This window comes from Ictalurus punctatus, chromosome 16 (assembly GCF_001660625.3).
Source record: "Ictalurus punctatus breed USDA103 chromosome 16, Coco_2.0, whole genome shotgun sequence".
Classification (NCBI taxonomy): Eukaryota; Metazoa; Chordata; class Actinopteri; order Siluriformes; family Ictaluridae; genus Ictalurus; species Ictalurus punctatus.
The window spans coordinates 25,452,828-25,472,544 of record NC_030431.2 but is presented as its reverse complement, the minus strand read 5'-3'; the positions used below and the strand labels follow the sequence as shown (position 1 = coordinate 25,472,544).

The 19,717-nt window shown below is 39.8% G+C and overlaps 1 protein-coding gene across 3 annotated transcripts in view; it reads right to left on the bottom strand.

The window, feature by feature from the left end:
• Positions 1–19,717, bottom strand: part of itga2.2 (integrin, alpha 2 (CD49B, alpha 2 subunit of VLA-2 receptor), tandem duplicate 2) — a 38,668-nt gene that overhangs the window by 5,925 nt on the left and 13,026 nt on the right. For 2 of the 3 annotated variants that reach the window (XM_047160790.2, XM_053686663.1), the window contains 23 exons: positions 19,524–19,633; positions 15,479–15,570; positions 15,255–15,369; positions 14,745–14,872; positions 14,495–14,643; positions 14,250–14,400; positions 12,992–13,157; positions 12,625–12,698; positions 12,360–12,498; positions 10,628–10,773; positions 10,231–10,374; positions 9,930–10,133; positions 9,183–9,313; positions 8,685–8,848; positions 7,769–8,025; positions 7,589–7,668; positions 4,914–5,049; positions 4,681–4,773; positions 1,756–1,832; positions 1,579–1,662; positions 1,327–1,429; positions 619–729; positions 113–223 (listed from right to left, as the gene is read on the bottom strand). In XM_047160790.2, the coding sequence (XP_047016746.1) occupies positions 113–223; positions 619–729; positions 1,327–1,429; positions 1,579–1,662; positions 1,756–1,832; positions 4,681–4,773; positions 4,914–5,049; positions 7,589–7,668; positions 7,769–8,025; positions 8,685–8,848; positions 9,183–9,313; positions 9,930–10,133; positions 10,231–10,374; positions 10,628–10,773; positions 12,360–12,498; positions 12,625–12,698; positions 12,992–13,157; positions 14,250–14,400; positions 14,495–14,643; positions 14,745–14,872; positions 15,255–15,369; positions 15,479–15,529 (2,814 nt within the window). In that variant the 5' untranslated portion in view covers positions 15,530–15,570; positions 19,524–19,633. The remainder of the gene's footprint in view (positions 1–112; positions 224–618; positions 730–1,326; positions 1,430–1,578; positions 1,663–1,755; positions 1,833–4,680; positions 4,774–4,913; positions 5,050–7,588; positions 7,669–7,768; positions 8,026–8,684; positions 8,849–9,182; positions 9,314–9,929; positions 10,134–10,230; positions 10,375–10,627; positions 10,774–12,359; positions 12,499–12,624; positions 12,699–12,991; positions 13,158–14,249; positions 14,401–14,494; positions 14,644–14,744; positions 14,873–15,254; positions 15,370–15,478; positions 15,571–19,523; positions 19,634–19,717) is intronic. The other variant, XM_053686664.1, reaches the window with a different exon arrangement.

The following is a 19,717-nucleotide window of genomic DNA, read 5'->3' as shown; positions in this document are numbered from 1 at the left end:
TTGGCGATCCGGTGCAGATTCTATGCATTCTGATAATGTTATAGTGTACGTAAAAAGAGCTTTCTCTCTCTCTCTCTCTCTCTCACACACACACACACACACACACACAGACCAGGTGACTGGTTCCTCGGAAGCTCTCCTTGGTGAATGTGGCTGTGTATTCTTTGTCTCTGATCTTAAACGGGTCGATCAGCGCTTGGGTCTCACACTGAACATCACTCTGCTGAGAGACACAAACACACACACACACACACACACCTTTAGATAATCAGTTTATAAGTGTAACGACGTTCATGTGTAAGCAGTCGGATCAGTCTCATACCATGCTCATTTACTCATAAAAACCTCACGATACTGGCATCCGATACCAGGATGTACTATGTGACGTATACCTTTCCTACGATCTCACGATTAATGATCAAAGCAAACTACAAACATCAGGAGGATGTATTAGTCAGTGTGACCGGATTATTAAATCTGTAATAATGAAATTGTGTGTGAAGTGTTTCCAATTGAAACATTCCCATCTTAAATATACACAACCAGATTGAATTATTTTACACCCATAAAAATCCATGACCTTGATGGGAATGTTCTTCAGCTCGTTTGGGTTCTCACCGGTGTGCTCTCGACTGAGGTCACATACAGCAGATGATTCCCTGATTTAGTACTGACGGGCAGCGAGACGTCGAGGTAAACCAGACTGACTGGAAACACTGCTCCAGACACCTACAGCGGAGAAAAATACACCACTTCACATCATCCACCTGCGCGGGATATCAGATGCCGGAGGGACGAAGAATTACACCAGTATAAACACCAGATTCCAGACCTCTCATTACAGGACAGCGGAAAAGGGCGTCTTAAATCTGTTTCAGCTGAAATATCCCGAAGCCTAACACGCGTAATTATTCGTCTTCGGGTTAAGAAATACAACAACAGGACCATATTAAACTGTACTTTATGTAAACGATTAAACACTCAGGGTTGTACTGTTATCATATTAAAATAATGTTTCATACAGTACCATATATTTATATTATTGTTTCTATAGTAACGCCTACTTGTAGAGTCTTGTCAGGTGGACGCGCGACATAATCTAATCCGCTTTCTGTAACGGTGACGTTTATGTAACATTTATGGAAGGAGTCTCCAGTGTCAGCGCTGTGGTAGCAGAATAAGGAATAACGAGGTAATTAATTAACTTCTGCACTTTTTACTCTCAGCCTGGTGATGTTATGTATTAGCAAATTGTTTTTATGAGGGAAAATTTTGCTATTCGAAATAGATCGATAGATAGATAAATAAACTAAGAAAGCCACTGACCTTGAGATTGAACTTCAACTCCGGGCCGATGTCACTGTACGTTTTTATCGGATTTGTAATTTCATCCTTTTCATCCAGCAAGTAAACATTCATGTTGGCTTCTCTGTTAAAAAAATAAAGATCAAATAAATTCAGACATGCTCCCGGTTTTTAGGGGTTGTATATGATTTTGTCTGAAAGAGGAAGAAGATTCGGAGTTTTCTATTTTGCCGCTGATGTTTATAATTGGTCTCGGTGTGTTTACGATCGGACCTGCTGAGGATGATCTCGGTCCTGTACTGGATGGGGATCGCCATCGTCTCACTGTTATCCGCTGGAGTTTCCTCTTTACTGTCACTGCGAAACAACACGAACGACATCATCATGGTCAGCGACGGGGATCATCTCTGTCACCATGTTATGTTCTGGACAACGTGTTTAATTTCTTACCTCTGGGCTTCGAAGGCCACTTTGACTTCCTTTTGTAATCGTGCCAAATTAAAGTCAAAATTGATCTCGAATGTCACCTGAAACAAAGCGACACAACACTCATTGTTATTATTATTATTATTATTATTATCGCGTTCATATACACAGGAATATTTTATTTCATTTTATTTTAATATAGCACCTCAAACTCAACAACAATCATCACAACACCCGTCAGAGCAACCGCGACAACCACAAGCGTACAAACAATCATAAAAATGACAACAAACACAACTATCACAACACAACTGTAATGATCCCAACAATAATCCCAACGGCAACCATAACGACCACGAATACTAAACACAACAAACATCAAAAAAGCACACCCACCACAGTAGTAGTACGTAGTATGTCCTTTGTTTTGTTTGTGTTACCTTTTTTCAACTTTGTATTAATTTAAATTAACCCTGTCTTCAACAAGAGCAAACTATTTTGCATTTTAACCTTTTAACTGGCTTTTTCAAACCAACATGAAGTGCATTAGCTGGCTACATGACTTACACTGGCTCAAGTACAAGTAAACAAATACAAATTAAACGGAATATTAGACCGTATTTGGACCAAAACAATTTTTTTACACTACGAAGCTGCTTCCCATGTGTTTCAGTGCCACAGTTTGAGACTAAGAATACAAAAGTAATGTTCTGTATATGTAAGATGCTGTAGCTCAGTTGGACGAGCTTTGACTCAGGCTTTGATGTACATTAGTTCAAACCCCAGCTAGATCTCAAGGGTATGAGTGCTGAAGCTCTGTGTTGTAAGATGCGATGATGGTGGAATGGAGAATTGAGTGGAGTCTGGTCAGCGTCCCCACAGCCTGGTGCTGGTAAGTGTACGAAACCTGACTGGAAAGTGTTGTGGTCGTGTATATACTAGAATTTCTTTAAAATGCATTTCATGGCTCTGGCTTCTAAAGTCTACTCATCCAACAGAATATAGTTTACCCAGGATGGTTTCCTCCTGGAATCTACCATAATGGTGACTCGTTTACATGACTAGCAAAGTAATATAAACCAAAGTTCAGGATTTGACCAGAATAGGAATTAAAGTGGGAAGGATAATAACGGAGTGCTACTGATGACTAAGACGCGTTAGCTAATCATATGTTGAGCGATCAAATCAGCTACTTACGTCTAGACCAAACAATGCTTCTTTGTTAAGCCCTATCTGCGTTATACTGTATAAGCACCACCTGTGCCCGTTGGTGGTGCAGCGGTTAGTGTTGTGGTTTCAGCAGTTGGAGGGTGTTGGGTCAAACCGTGGACATGGTTTTCTGGATATAAATGGATACTGTGTATAAAATGACTATTTCTACTAATTAACCAAAGACTTATAAAATATCTGCCTCCTTATGCTTGGATTTGGAATATTACAACAAAAAATGTGAGAAGACAAACATGTGTAGAACGTAAACCATTTTAAACGTTTCCCAGAAAGCACACAGGGTCAGCACAGCACAGCAAACGGTCCAGCTGTGTGTTGGTGTGTGTTGGTTAGTCAACCAGGAACCGATGATCGTTCAACCTCAACCGTCTCCTCTTCCACTAAATGTTTCACTGTTAATTCTCTTCAGCTCGCACTGTTGAACCATTTATTGAGCCAAAGGTCCAATAAGCACTCACACCACTACTCCCACAGTGGTGCAGTGGTTGGCGTCACGGTCCCTGATGCTCGATGTCCCGGGTTCAAATGCATGTTTTTGTTTTCGGTGAGGATTAAGTGTACAAAAGTGAAAAGGTCTATAAATCTGTTTGTATGGTATCCTGTGGCTCAACTAGATGAGCTTTGCTTCTGGATTGAGAGGTTGTTTGTTCAAACCCAAGCCAGGTCCTCCAGGAGATGATGTGGAGTTGGAGGAAGTGATAGCAGGATGAGCTGAAAGTGCTGGAGGGCCTGACCTGACCTGACCTGAGATGAGGGGGGTAATACCCAGGCATCTGCACCCCCAGGGTCTGGGCAGATGAACAAAGAGGGTTATGGAACAGGAAGAGAGAGTATTGACTTAGTTTTGCATCCATAGAGGGAACAGTGGAAAAACTATAACCCACACTTTATTTTAGGCCGTCAAACACCAGTTTCTCAGCCACTCTTTCACTAGCTCTCACGTATTACTCAGCACACCAAGTGCAAGCACAAGCTGGAATCGAACCAACAACCTTTGAGTTCAAGGACAAGGACTTTACCACACAGCCACCAAGCCACACGTGAAACCGACGGTGTTGTTAAACAATAAAAACAATAAAAAACAAAACTAAAATATATATGTATGCAAGTTGGTCGTCCACCAGCATAGTGGACGACCCCTCCCAGACCTCTCGTGGACTCTTCACTGGTGCATCCATGCTACCACCACCAGCTTCATCCCTGAGGATGTACTGGTACTGGTTCACTTATGTATCACCGTTCCACGTATTTATTTCGCACTCGTCTTTACGTAGTTCTGTGTACTGTATTATGTGTTGCACCATGGTCCTGGGAAACGACTGTTTATGAAAAACAATGCTTACCACATATATAGAGTAATGGCAAGAAAAAACCCACTTAACTTAGTTAACGGCCTTGAGTGTATTGCTCTATGTTGCCCCCTAGTGGAATTACAAAGACTAGCTATTTTTCTGAATCTTTAAATTAATAATAAGAATAATAGAAGCATTATTACAAACAATAATAATACAAACCTTCACGCATACACAAAGAACTATTGACTTATACATCTATTTTTCAATGTTTTACTTTCTTTCTGCTCCTTCAGGCTCTCCTACTTGGATTCTTGTGTCTTTTTATAACTCGGGAGAAGTGTAAATAAGAACCTGGCTCCTAAATGCCTCACATCGATGTCATTATTATTTACACGTGTGTGTTTAGTGAGTCAGGGAGTCTCACCAACTGGTCAGTCCTGAGCGCTGGATATCCAACTTGACACGTGACGATTTCGGTGTCTTTACTGGAGGTGCATTTGACCTCGGTATCATCGCTCTGGGGGAAAAAAAAACCCAGCAGAAAATTATGCTTAGGAAATGAAGTCCGGCAGGAATTATTATGGTCTGGTGACAGCGTGAGGGTCGCTCAGATTAATCCTACACTAAAATACGTATGTTGAAACGGGTCGGACGTACAGGTGGCGTAACGGAGCTGTAGAACAGGTTGCTGGAGAAGCGTGCTATCACTCTGGTGTTGTAGGCATTTTCCTTCCTGTTCATCACCGTCACGGACAGTGACAGTCTATTGTTCTTACTCACCAGCAACAAGGAGCTACAAAGGGACATAAATGAGAATTTATTAACCAGAAGTTCCATAACAACAGACTTAACAGGCAAAGCGTGACAGCGTGAAGCCCTGCAGCCAGACTTTAAAGTCTGCCACACAACTCCATTATTCTCAAGTTCTCACTTCAAATGGGTGTGTCCAAAAAAAAACTCTGCTTCGTCTTAGATTCAACTGCAAAATTACTGGCACCAACAAAAGAAAGGGACATAAAAAACAAAGGGGACTGCAAAAACATCTTGGGATCTGTAAAGGTTCTATGTATGCTAAAGTTATTATGATTTCTTTTATACAGCGACCTTGAGTGTGAGAAAGGCTGAGTGCCAATAATTTTACAACCAGCGTAGCATAAATATTACATGACTTCAGAAAACTTACATTTGAAAATACTGTGTTAAACATTACACATGATCCATACCTCAAAATACCACTTATTATCACATTATTAGGGGGCCAAGTACCAAAGGTGCGTAGACACCCACTTGTTATTGTATGTTTTCATCATCTTATTCTGGTTAGGGTGTCTATGGCAGCTCATAGAACCGTGTGGTAAAAAGTTTTAAATTTGACACACTGATTGGGGAGGGTTTAAGGAACATTCTGACCAAATTTGGGCCAAACAGCACCATCGGGTCAAATTTGGAAGTATGTTTATGGTCATAACTTGTGAGCCATAGACGTTATGACTATAGAAGACATTTAGATTTCCAGAGTTTAAAAGCCAGGCATCCCTGGATTACTTGGGATTACTCATCTTCAGAGTAAGCCTCAAAAAACTTTTCAGACAGTTTCCCTGTAATTGGTCAACGAATCTGACGGCGATGCCGCCAAACAGGAAGTGAAGTCGTATCTCAACAACGACTTTATGCACTGACACAAATTTTGGTACGCACCTTCAGAACCATGACCTGAGGCTATGCAAGAAATTTCGTGACGGTGCCGTTTACCGGTCAAAAGTTACAATGCTTCCTAGCGCATCTGTGAATGTCCGGCTGAGTGAGTCTTGGTGCTTGGCCCCCGAAAATGCTGCTTTCATTTTTTTTTTAAATAGTTTTTGTCGATTTTCATGCTGGGTGTAGCTGATATACTCACACATGGGTTTAATTAAAAGCTTGTGAGTGTTTAACGATGGGACAGACATGGCTATTGGGAACAAAGACACGGGTTTGGTCTGCACCATGCAGACAGAAACAGACAAACCATTTGCAAAAGCGCTTAAAATGCCTCTGAGATTTTACAGGCAGTTTTTCTGCGTTAGTAAACGAAGTTAACATCCTCATCAAAAAAAGACAAAAAGAAAAAGAAAAAAAAGAATTAAAACCCTTCCAGAGAGCGATGCAGAACAGGACATGAAGGGTTGAGTGAAGTCACAGATTGAAGCGCAGAGCCCAGGGAGTTTTAGGCTCGTTACACCGTATGACCTTTGACCTTTGGGGCTAGGATTACACTCTGAGAGAAGCAGATAATCGTTTCACACTGGTGCCAGAACCAGTACTGATACAGGGAACCGTTACACCTTTTAAAGAACGGACCCGTGCTTCCATCAGTTTAAGAGTTAATCATTCTGTAATAAGATGCTGGCGTTTATATGCACATGGTGTAAAATTATTAACAGCTGTGGGGGATTTTGGAGAATTTTAAACCCTTCTGAAACATTTTAAACACAGTTTATCAACCAGAGTCTCGTCCTTTCCATCCAGGGCATGCAAAATAAGCAATAAACACACACATTCGCAATCAGACTTATTCGACCCCCAGTGCAAATCAGGTTTATTGATTAAAACGTGCAGACTTTCAGCTGTCAGCGATGAACAAATCAAACAAAAGCGATTGAAATAGTTCGACACGACGAACGCTTCAAGCGGTTTCCCCAAATTCAACGGAAAATGCAGCTTATAATGATTTCCCCAGTTTCAAAAGGATTCACCCCCCTGAATAGAATCCCTCACAACGGCACAGATATGCAGAGCAGGTGTTGTCTCAAGCACACCTGATACTACACTATGTCAAGGGCTTCATTAGCTGAACTGAACTGGCAATGGGGGTTGAATAATTTTGATCGCAACTGTATTAAAATGACATTTCGCGACCTGTTATTATAGTTTTCTTACTATATTTGCTGGTGTAGCGATTATTTCTCGAATCAATTCAACATTGTGAGATTCCTTTTGCCTCAAGTCTTATTTCAATGGCGGTCCAATTGATCGAGATGTCGTCATGGCAACAAAATAACGTGGACGCCACCGTTTCATGCCTCCGGCATTTTTTTTTTCTCGTGCCAGAGACGAACAAAGAACGGAACGGAATCGCAAAAAGTGTGCGCTTAGGGTAAAGAGTTAGCTAAATGCTTAAAATGTATTTGTATATGAGAGCCAGTGTACCTGATAAAAGATTTCACAAATAAAATAAAAATACATTTTCATTTGTGTGTGCATACGTGATGATAACCCCGCCCCCTTTCAGAGACTCCATAGATTATAATCATTAGACATGATATATATGTATATGTTTTAAAACCTAGCCTTACCTTGGTGGTTCTCTCTCGACGCTCAACACCAAGTCGCTGTAGCACATGTCATCACCACCACAGTCTTTAATAAATGGGATCTGAATCGGGAGAAAAAATAAAAAAATAAAAAATCAAGTATCAGTCATTAAGTCAATGAAAAAAACCCCGACACATAACGAGGCTGGACGTGGCGCTCACAAAAAACTCCCATGCGCTGGGACTGAAGGCGTCCAGGACGGGGCTGGAGTCCGGCTGCTGGAGTCCGATATCGACTCGGACGGCGATGGATTCGAGGTCTGGAGTGTCCTGAACGTACACCTGATGTTCCTCACACGTCTCGGCCGTGGACACGCCGACGTTCTGCTGGACCACTCGCTCGGAGTTCCCGAACTGACCTCTGGAGCTGAATCGAGACGACCGCAGGTCAGCGTCCAGCGTCATGTTGTATTTAATCTCTGAAAATCAGGATTAGATCTTATGATCTCAGACAGATTACTCAAGTTAATTCACGATCATGGTGAGAACGTGACTTTACCATATCTGTTCTATTAAATCAGTTCCGTTTCCTTATCTGTACTGTTCATCTATTTGTCCGTTCTGAATCCGAATCAATCAGTTTCTTGCTCACGTTTATGTAATAAATTTATGTTTCGTCCTCGAAACAAGTTAGTTCCTGTTCTCTTACGTTACAGCGGATATAAACAGTCGTTCACTCACCAGCCCTCTACTGAAAAACCGCCAAGAGGCGTAAATTCTCCGTCCTGAAGATGTCGCAAAACCTTAAAGCTGACGGTTACAAAGCTCTGACACTGGAGACTCCTTCCTTAAATGTTTAAGAAAGCTTGTCCGCATCAGGGATTACGCATTGAACGCGTCAACCCGTGTTCATTTATGTTTTGTATACCGTCTATGTTAAGCGTTACTATAGAAACGATCATTTTTATAATTGCCGTTACGGAAAATTAAATCAACACCTTCCGACCAATCAGGATTCAACAGCGATCATTTTCATTGATCATTACATTTACATTGGCTGAACAAATATTCTGAATCTGTACGAAATAAGAAGTGAAGCAAAAGGTGTTTTATGCGAAATTAAAGACTGGCGACGTACCTGCAGGTCCGACAGGCGTCGTCGGTTTGAACGCTGCGCTGAAGCAGACTTTGGCTATAAAACAGGACACCTTCCGTCCACTGAAGCTACACGGTTTACTCTCGATGTTGATCATGTCCGGGGTGAACGTGACCCGGGCCGTCACCACCGCCACTCCCCTGGACCTGAAACCGCACGCCACAGAACCCACGTAAAATCACACGTACACGCTCAGAACCGGGAGTCCACTCTGAAACGTCTCGACACTGATGACGTGTCTGAAGCGAGGCGGATCACGGGTGGAAACACGGCTGAATTCATGTTGAATAGTCACACGGAAGTTGAACAAAAGGGGTGAAAATGTTCACGCCCACATCTAGCTGAACCGAACGACGTATTCTACGATCTCCGTCGACTGAAAACTACACCGGCTGGAAAACTCAAAAGAAAGATCCCTGCACCGGACTTCCTATAGACAAGTGCATGATGGGAAACATTTCACACTCCAGAGAGTCTCACCAGAGCTGAAGCACTTTCCCATAACTGCCCACCGAGACGTCCGGGACCGAGTCTCCGTTCAGATCTCCAGCGGCGTCTAAGGAGCGTCCGAAGTACCTCAACGTCGGGTCCAGTTTCACGGCAAGAATTTTCTGTATACAGCACGCAGTAGTCGCTTAACGTACTTTACAATCGACAGCTATAAATAATGATCCTTTATAAATCATTTGTAAAAAATAAATAAATAAATAAATAATGAAATTCAAAAAAAAAAAAAAAAAAAGGAATGCATTTTTAAATACTGAAATTGAAGATAAAATTATAATAGAAATATTAAAGACAGTCAATATTTTGAAATAAATGCTAAGCTGAAATGCTTTTGCAGAACAGTGTGCACCGATCTGAGCGTGATCCTGAGCATTATAACAAAGAGAGGCTTTAACATGGACAGAGGAAACGCAGAAAAGACGAAATTCCACAAGGAAGTTCCACGACATTAAACGTAACTATAAATAGATGTCTTTTATTAATTATTTAAAAAAAAAAAACGGTATTCTTTGGCAATTTGCTGTGACATAAGAGGAACAGAAAACTTCAGGACTCGCCGTTATAGAAACATGATCAACATCAGGGTGGAAACAGTTCATCTGCTCCGTCACACCCAGTCGTCATTGATTATTTTCCTTCACCAGAACGACCCTGAGTGTTTTATTCCTTAAAGATCAAGCAATGTCTGACTTGAACGGGTTCTGGTTAGAGCGGTTCTACCTGTGAGCTCTGCTTCCTGATGCTCCGAGCGTCTCCGTTATAAATATAAACGGCTCCCTGGCCGTTCTCCTCCAGCGGCGCTCCGACCACCACGTCGGTCAAGCCGTCCAGGTTGAGGTCAGAAGCAGCGGAGATGGCCATTCCGAACCGAGCGTTCTCCAGTCTAGAGGAACCTTCCAGAAACCCCTGGCTACTCAAGAACCCCTGTAGATACATTAACAGGAATTAGACAGTGGGTCTTTACCAGTTTCTCGGTGTGGTTTTGATGGTTTTGGAGCAGTGTTTTTATTTAACGGCTTACGTCGGTAACGGTGAAGATGTAGACTTTGCCCATCTCCTTCTTCGCGTCGCTCATGTACATCGGAGCGCCGACCAGCAGAAGGTCAGTAACCCCGTCACGATCCACATCGAGCGGACAGAGCACACTTCCGAAGTACGAGCCGATCTGCAAATTATCGCCGAGTGTTACAAGGCTCCGACACCGGAGACTCCTTCCATAAATGTTCGTATAAATGTTTATCTATTCTCCGTAATCCATTACTGTCCACCGTACGAGTCCCTGCGAACCAGCTGTTACTATAGAAACAATAACGTATCATGTACAAACGAATCAAACACTTCTGACCGATCGGAATCCAGGACGCGACGGTGCTGCTCGGTTCTCAGTTCTGATTGGTCAGAAGCAGGATGTGTTTTACCTGATCGCCTCTCTGTGAGTGTCGGATGTCGGGTTGTCTCCGCTTGTTCAGTGTGTACACCACAACCTGACCCGTGTGGTTGGAGCGAGGAGCACCGGCTACAAAGTACTCGGTGGAACCGCTATACAGAGTGCTCACCGAGTATCCTACACACACACACACACACACACACACACACACACACAGAGGAAAATGACAACAATAGTAAATAAACCCATGAATTAAGTCTTTAGTGCGTTTCTGTTACTGGCAACGTTACCAGTCTGTCTTCCTGTCGTCTATTTAGTGCAAACATACAGTTCATGTTTACAGTTACATCATTAGAACATGAAGGTGTTTATTATTACATTTGTTTCGGTGCTCTTTTGGCTAGAGAATAGAAATACGAGCGTGATACTTTGGATAATTTGGAAAGCGACCAAGCGCGGTGACTGATGAGCTAATATACATGTTTGACTCCTATTTTCACCTGAGCTGACAATCTGATTTGAAATGGACTTGAAACTTTTTAGTCTTTATAAAGAAATGTTTTATACGTCATCACTCACTCAAGACATGTTTTGGTGTCTGATATTTGCTGCCGATTAAAAATAAATAAATACATAATTGAATGATGAAGGAAAAATTAGGGTTAGGGTTAATGCCTAGCCCTAACCCTTGCCCTAAACCATAACCCTAGCCCTAAACCTTAACCCTAACCCTAGCCCTAAACCATAACCCTAGCCCTAAACCTTAACCCTAAACCCTAACCCTAGCCCTAAACCATAAGTCCTAGCCCTAAACCTTAACCCTAACCCTAGCCCTAAACCATAACCCTAGCCCTAAACCATAACCCTAGCCCTAAACCATAACCCTAGCCCTAAACCATAACCCTAGCCCTAAACCTTAACCCTAGCCCCTAACCCTAGCCCTAAACCATAAGTCCTAGCCCTAAACCTTAACCCTAAACCCTAACCCTAGCCCTAACCCTTAACCCTAAACCCTATCCCCTAACCCTAAACCCTATCCCCTAACCCTTAACCCTATCCCCTAACCCTTAACCCTAGCCCTAAACCCTAGCCCTAAACCCAAGCCCTTAACACTAACCCCTAACCCTAGCCCTAAACCCTAACCCCTAACCCTAGCCCTTAACCCTAAACCCTAACCCTAGCCCTAAACCCAAACCCTTAACCCTAAACCCTAGCCCCTAACCCTAGCCTGAAACCCTAACCCTAGCCCTAAACCCTAACCCTAAACCCTAACCCTTAACCCTAAACCCTAGCCCCTAACCCTAGCCTGAAACCCTAACCCTTACCCCTAATCCTAGCCCTAAATCCTAACCCTAACCATTGGCCCCTAACCCTAACCCCTAACCCTAATCCTAGCCTGAAACCCTAACCCTAATCCTAATCCCTAAACCCCAGCCCTAAACCTTACCCCTAATCCTAGCCCTAAATCCTAGCCCTAAATCCTAACCCTAACCATTAGCCCTAAACCCTAGCCGTAAACCCTAGCCCCAACCCCTAATCCTAGCCCTAAGCCCTAACCAATAACCCTAAACAATAGCCCTAAACCCTAGCCCTAGACCCAAACACTAAATCCTTAACCTAGTCCTAAATCCTAACCCCTAACCCTAACTGCACGATTAAAGGCACATGATGTCGTTTCAGAACAAATTACCAATGGTCTAAAAGGTGTGAAGAATCTACACAACACTTCTGATCTGTAAACGGATCGAACCCGAACCACTCACCCAGGAGCGAACTGTGGTTTTTGTCTTCAAGGATTTGCTCAAAAGCTCCTTTGGGGAAAATCTCTGACGTCTGAGCGGTTTTATGCACTACAGTTCCGGTCCACCCGTACGCCCCGACGGCCCCGAGCATCATCACGTCCTGCAGAGACACGACGCCGGGAGAGTAGTGTTAGAAGAGAGAGAGAGAAAGGAAGAAAAGAAAAAAAGAAAATAAACCGTAACCATGCAATTAAGTAGCGCGAGTGGAAAATCCCACAGCTCACACCTGGTTTTTGGTCTGGTGTGCGCTGAAGCCAACCTGCGACAACTCCATCTGAAATTCACCGCCTGTACCCGTGCCTGTGGAAAGAAGGGAATGTTTAACATTCACAATATGACCTGGATGATTCAGATGAAAGGAGGGATCAGGACTTTCGGCTGAGAATTAAGACCGGGATTCTTTGAGGAATTCGGTAAAGAATGATGTGACTATCGAATAAACCCTTCTTATATTCAAAGTCGAATTTTTTATTTTTCTTTTCACACTCTACTGTAATTTTAATTACCGGAGGACATTTCTAGAAAATCACTTTTACCTCCAAAAACCCGATGTTAGATTTTGAGACGAGCTTTTACTGAAATATTATTTTCACCTTCGATGTTGAAGATCCGATCTCCCAGGGTTCCGGCGATCTCCAAGAGAGCCTCTTCGGCGGACACGTTGAAATAATATTTATCTGCAGGATTGCTGGCTATCGACTTGATTTCCTCGACAAGCTTTTTGCTGTCGATGTTATTCCTTATGTAGTACCCGAGCACCTGTAGTTCAGAGAAACGAAAGCAGGATGTGAGACAACGGTGGATTCGGATCAGCGTGAAAATTTTCGAAAGGCGTATTCAACATATTCGAGGGATTTCGATAAACATGCGCCAATACTGTTGGCGAGTCTAGCAGGCAGAGAGAAGTTCGAATTTTAGCGCTAGAATCGTATATATTGTGGTCGCTGGGACTACGGTCGCAGCGATGGCCTCGGGACTGTGATGACCGCGTGCAGTTTTACACTCGGGTCTCCTTTAGTGAACAGTGGACTAGCTCAACACACAGACTTCATATTAAACCATAATGAACCTTCTTTTACTCTCACACTCTCCGTCGTGACCCAGATGAGGACGGGTTCCCTTCTGAGTCCGGTTCCTCTCGAGGTTTCTTCCTCGTATCATCTCAGGGAGTTTTTCCTCACCACCGTCTCGCCCAATAGGGATAAACTCACACGCTTAAAATCTCCATCCTGTGTTTATATGATTCTGTAAAGCCGCTTTGAGACGACGTCCGTCGTTAAACGCGCCGTACAAATACAATTTAATTGAATTTAACGTCGGCGGACACAACGGCTTTTTTCCCCCCTTCAGCTGAGCAACCGTAAGGTGCAGCGTGATGCTAATTAACGTGAACGTGACTCGAATGAAACCTTAAAAGTGCGACGTACAGAAAATTAGAACCGGATCATATTTTTCTAGAACAAACGCGGACCCTCGTTAAGCGCCGTGACACTTGCACTGCACTTTTGTGACACCCGTTTGAAACAAACAACGCAAAAGCATTTTTTTCAAGTCCCGTGCCCTTTCCCCTTCAGTGAGTCGGCTTTTGGTTTGGTCTGGTCCCTTCAGCTAAGAAAGTGTACTTTATTTTCCAGGTACACTTATGACTCTAGCACCGGCTCAAACATGGTAAATATCTTTGTTAAAAAAAAAAGTCCAAATCGGAGCCGAATTGTAACCTCCTGGCAGAGGCATGCAGGTGTTTACCTACAATATCCTGGTACTTCGTACATTTAAAAAAAAAATTAATAAAAAAATCACGACGCCATCATGAAGGACCCCTGGGTATCGTTTTTGTCGTGACGTACTCACAGCGATGCCGAAACGGGTAATGCCGTCTTTTTCGCACGCTGGAATGACCGTGTTTCTTCGGGAGTTATCATGTGACTCTCCATCAGTCACCACCACCATCACTTTACTGGCACCCGGACGTCCTCCGTTTGCAGGCAGAAAAGCGTTCACCCTGTAACACACACACACACACACACACGCATAAAACAACTTCTGATGTCTCCAGTCTGGATATGCACAGTCGAGATCAGCGAGATCAGACATACCTGGCGTACTCGATGGCTCGAAACGTGTTCGTCTCGATTCCACCTCTCTGAGGAATCGCCGAAGCCGCCTGAACGATCGACGCTCTGGTTTTATAAGCGTTCAGCTTGAACTCCATTTTGGGATCGACGCCATACTGAATGATGCTGACCTGCTCCGACATGAAACCGTATAAAATGATAAGAAGAAACAGATCATTATCTCAGCAGGCACCACTGGCGGTAACGTTTAACCTCGAGCGTTGTTACATGCCTGAGATTGCTGCGGTCCGATATCGAGGTGTCCTAAGAGCTTCTTAAGAAACTCCACGACAGGAGGCCAAGGATAAATACTGTTAGATCCGTCCAGGACTATAGCGATGTCCATCGGCCCGCCGCAAGCTGCGGGATAATTAAACAGATCGTGAACGTACAAGTCAAACTGCACGTGACATAAAAGGCACATTTCTCTGCACGTTAATTAAGAGCGTAACAGCGCCGAGTCTCGTCCTCGGATCCTCTTCCGTGCGGAATATTTTGAGCTTCGTTATATGACAGGTTTGAGCGTGTGCACGTCCTTTAAAATTCCAAACACGGGATTTTAACCCACTTCCGAACGGTCTCGATCGTTTTGTAGTCCGATCCTGATCGGGGCGTGTACGTGGAATGTTTTACGTCCTGATTGAGCCGTGATCCGGATCGTGAACGGATTTTGAACGTAAAGTAAAACGTTGAACGTAGACGTGTGTGTATGAGAAAGAGAAGAACACGGGCCGAGTCGTACTTTGTAGAGCAGGAGAGAACGCTGGTTGCGGGACGAACAGAGGGCTCACTTCCGCACACACTCCCGGGTAGAAATACTGAGAACCACAACCCTGAGCCCAGAGAGGACCACATGTCTGAAACACACACACACACACACACACACACACACTTAACAAATCTGTCCAGTACATAAAGACTACATTGTACCATTTCTGCACCACTGCATTCCAGTGGCACGTTTACCATAAATCCGGCGTTTTTGGTGGTTCGTATCAGGGTCAGACCCAGACTCATGTTAACGTTGATGTTCTGCACGTTTGGTATGTTGACTCCATCTGAAAACAAAAGAAAAACAGACGGGTAGTTAAACGTACAGCAAAATAAATCACCGCCATCATCCATCACAGATCACAGCATCCGTTCGGCCGAGTGGAGGAATGTTCTTTGTTAACTGTACAGAAGGATTACGTCATCATGACATCGAGTTCACTTCTTAATGCTTTCCTGCTGCAACACACACATACACACACACACACACTATTGTTTTTATGGACAGACTGAAAGTTGCTGCGCTGATTTTATGTCTTATTTTTGGCAGTAAGACTTCTTATGAATCTGCTGGTTATAAAGCATTATAATGTGTTAGTGGCATTTTGACAATATATAGGTGATTATATATATATATATATATATATATATATATATATATATATATTATATACACACACACATACATAACCATTACTAAACAATATTTGAACTACTTTAGATGAGATCAAGCAAGCCATGTAATTAGTTCGATGCATTATGATGAGTTATATAACTTACGTAATCTGGTCTAACTGCTCATAAGTAGTTCAATGCATTATAATAACGTGTTATATGGCCTGCGTAATCTTGCCTAAATGCTCACAAGTAAGTAAATGCATTATTACTCGTTATAGCACCTACATAATCCTGTATAAACATGCATAAACAGATTATTGCATTATAATGTGTTAAATAGCCTATATAATCCTGTCTAAATGCTCATAAACAGTTCATTGTGTTATAATCTGTTATACAGCCGGTATAATCCCGTATAAACGCTCATAGGCGGTTGATTCGTATGAGGATGTGTTAGGAGCATTTAGATAACATTATGTAGACTATATAACCATTCATAAACAATCATTTAAACACTTATTAGAAAGGATTGTGTAGGCCATATACAGTGGACCCAAAAAGTACTTGGACACTTTTAGCCTCATTTAAAAATGTATGTGAACGGATTTTACAGCATTACGAAACTTTCCAAGCAAAATATTTCCGTCCGAAGAAATGATGTTTAAGAATAATAGATATACTGGCTATAATTGAGCTGTGTTAGGTCGCTAGGGCGATCGTGTCTTTTTGCAGTCAGGTTGCGTGCACACCTCTTTTTGTTTATAAACACTGACGAGCTTTAGAAGATTAATTGTAAACCACGATGACCATGTCCATGTGGTTTCCTGTTTTTATTTAAAAAAAACAACCACGTTCTCAGTAAACATCAGCATGAACCGCTGTGGAGCGCCATGTTAGCTACGTTCCCGTGACTGTGAGGAACACAGAGTCACGGTTTATCTCACAGACGGCAGACTTGGCTCTATAGTGTGTTATCTGAAGGGGTCTTTGAGCTGGTGTAAAATGATAAAACACTAAAAGGTGCATTTCACAACCAGGATTGGGAAACTCTCTCTCTCTCTCTCTCTCTCTCTCTCTCTCTCTCTCTCACACACACACACACACACACACACTCCCTCCCTCTCTCACACACGACACATGATTTTTCAAACTCATAGCTTTGATCTTTTACTAGCTTTTATTATGTAGTTAAATACACTGATGCGTTACAGTTATAACATTTTATTTATTTATTCTTTGTCACTTCTTGCAATTGTGCCATTTCTGTTATTTTATCTGTTGTTATTTTACCCTTTGTTTCTTTATTTCTCTGTTTTTAAAGCACTCTGAGAATTTCTTCCTCTTCTTATTATTAATATCATTACTACTATTAGCAATAGTAGTAGAAGTAGTAGTTGTATTAGTAATAATATTATTAGTAGTATTAGTATTATTATTGTTATTATTATTATTATTATTATTATTATTATTAGTAGTAGTAGTAGTAGTAGTAGTATTAGTTTATTATTATTAGTAGTAGTAATAGTAGTTTATTGTTAGTATTATTATTAGTAGTAGTATTGTTAGTATTATTATTATTATTATTATTAGTAATAGTAGTAGTATTGTTAATATTATTATTATTAGTAGTAGTAGTAGTAGTATTGTTATTATTATTAGTAGTAGTAGTATTGTTAGTATTATTATTAGTAGTAGTAGTAGTATTGTTAGTATCATTATTATTATTAGTAGTAGTAGTATTGTTAGTATTATTATTATTAGTAGTAGTAGTATTGTTAGTATTATTATTATTATTATTAGTAATAGTAGTAGTATTGTTAATATTATTATTATTAGTAGTAGTAGTAGTAGTATTGTTAGTATTATTATTATTATTATTAGTAATAGTAGTAGTATTGTTAATATTATTATTATTAGTAGTAGTAGTAGTAGTATTGTTAGTATTATTATTATTATTAGTAGTAGTAGTAGTAGTATTGTTAGTATTATTATTAGTAGTAGTAATAGTAGTTTATTGTTAGTATTATTATTATTAGTAGTATTGTTAGTATTATTATTATTATTATTAGTAGTAGTATTGTTAGTATTATTATTATTATTATTATTAGTAGTAGTATTGTTAGTATTGTTATTATTAGTAGTAGTATTGTTAGTATTATTATTATCATTATTATTATTAGTAGTAGTAGTATTGTTAGTATCATTATTATTATTAGTAGTAGTATTGTTAGTATCATTATTATTAGTAGTAGTAGTAGTATTGTTAGTATTATTATTAGTAGTAGTATTGTTAGTATTATCATTATTATTATTAGTAGTAGTAGTAGTATTGTTAGTATTGTTATTATTAGTAGTAGTAGTATTGTTAGTATTATTATCATTATTATTAGTAGTAGTAGTAGTATTGTTAGTATTATTATTATTATTAGTAGTAGTAGTAGTATTGTTAGTATTATTATTAGTAGTAGTAGTATTGTTAGTATTATTATTAGTAGTAGTAGTATTGTTAGTATTATTAGTAGTAGTAGTATTGTTAGTATTATTATTATTAGTAGTAGTAGTAGTAGTAGTAGTATTGTTATTATTATTATTATTATTAGTAGTAGTATTGTTAGTATTATCATTATTATTATTAGTAGTAGTAGTAGTATTGTTAGTATTGTTATTATTAGTAGTAGTAGTATTGTTAGTATTATTATCATTATTATTAGTAGTAGTAGTAGTATTGTTAGTATTATCATTATTATTAGTAGTAGTAGTAGTATTGTTAGTATTATTATTATTATTAGTAGTAGTAGTAGTATTGTTAGTATTATTATTAGTAGTAGTAGTATTGTTAGTATTATTATTAGTAGTAGTAGTATTGTTAGTATTATTAGTAGTAGTAGTATTGTTAGTATTATTATTATTAGTAGTAGTAGTAGTAGTAGTAGTATTGTTATTATTATTATTATTATTAGTAGTAGTATTGTTAGTATTATTATTATTATTATTAGTAGTAGTAGTAGTATTGTTAGTATTATTATTATTAGTAGTAGTAGTATTGTTAGTATTATTATTATTATTATTATTATTAGTAGTAGTAGTATTGTTATTATTATTATTATTAGTAGTAGTAGTATTGTTAGTATTATTATTATTATTATTAGTAGTAGTAGTAGTAGTAGTATTGTTAGTATTATTATTATTATTATTATTATTATTATTAGTAGTAGTAGTAGTAGTATTGTTAGTATTATTATTATTATTATTATTATTATTAGTAGTAGTAGTAGTAGTAGTATTGTTAGTATTATTATTATTATTATTATTATTATTATTAGTAGTAGTAGTAGTAGTATTGTTAGTATTATTATTATTAGTAGTAGCAGTATTATTATTAGTACACTTTTTCACAGCACTGAATATTATTTTATAAAATTAAAATCGCTATATTTTCATTAATAAAAACAAATTCTTTCTATCAAATATAATCTAATAAAAAGAGGAATCTCTTTTTAACAAAATTATTACTAAGATATTAATACTATTACACCATTTTACCCTATTATTATTATTATTATTATAATTATTATTATTATTATTAGTGCACTCAAATGTAAAGTTATGTGTGTAAACTTACTCTGTAGGTTGAGTTTATCGCAGGTAGTCGTAGGGCCTTCAATCGCACATTTATACACGTCTCCTTTCCTGTTCTGAGTGTAGCCTGTCCAGGGAGCTCCCACTAATAACCTGTAACACCATTAAACACCATTAAATGCCATTAAACACAGCAAGGAAACAAAACCACATTTACCCGGCGTTCACACTCATGAG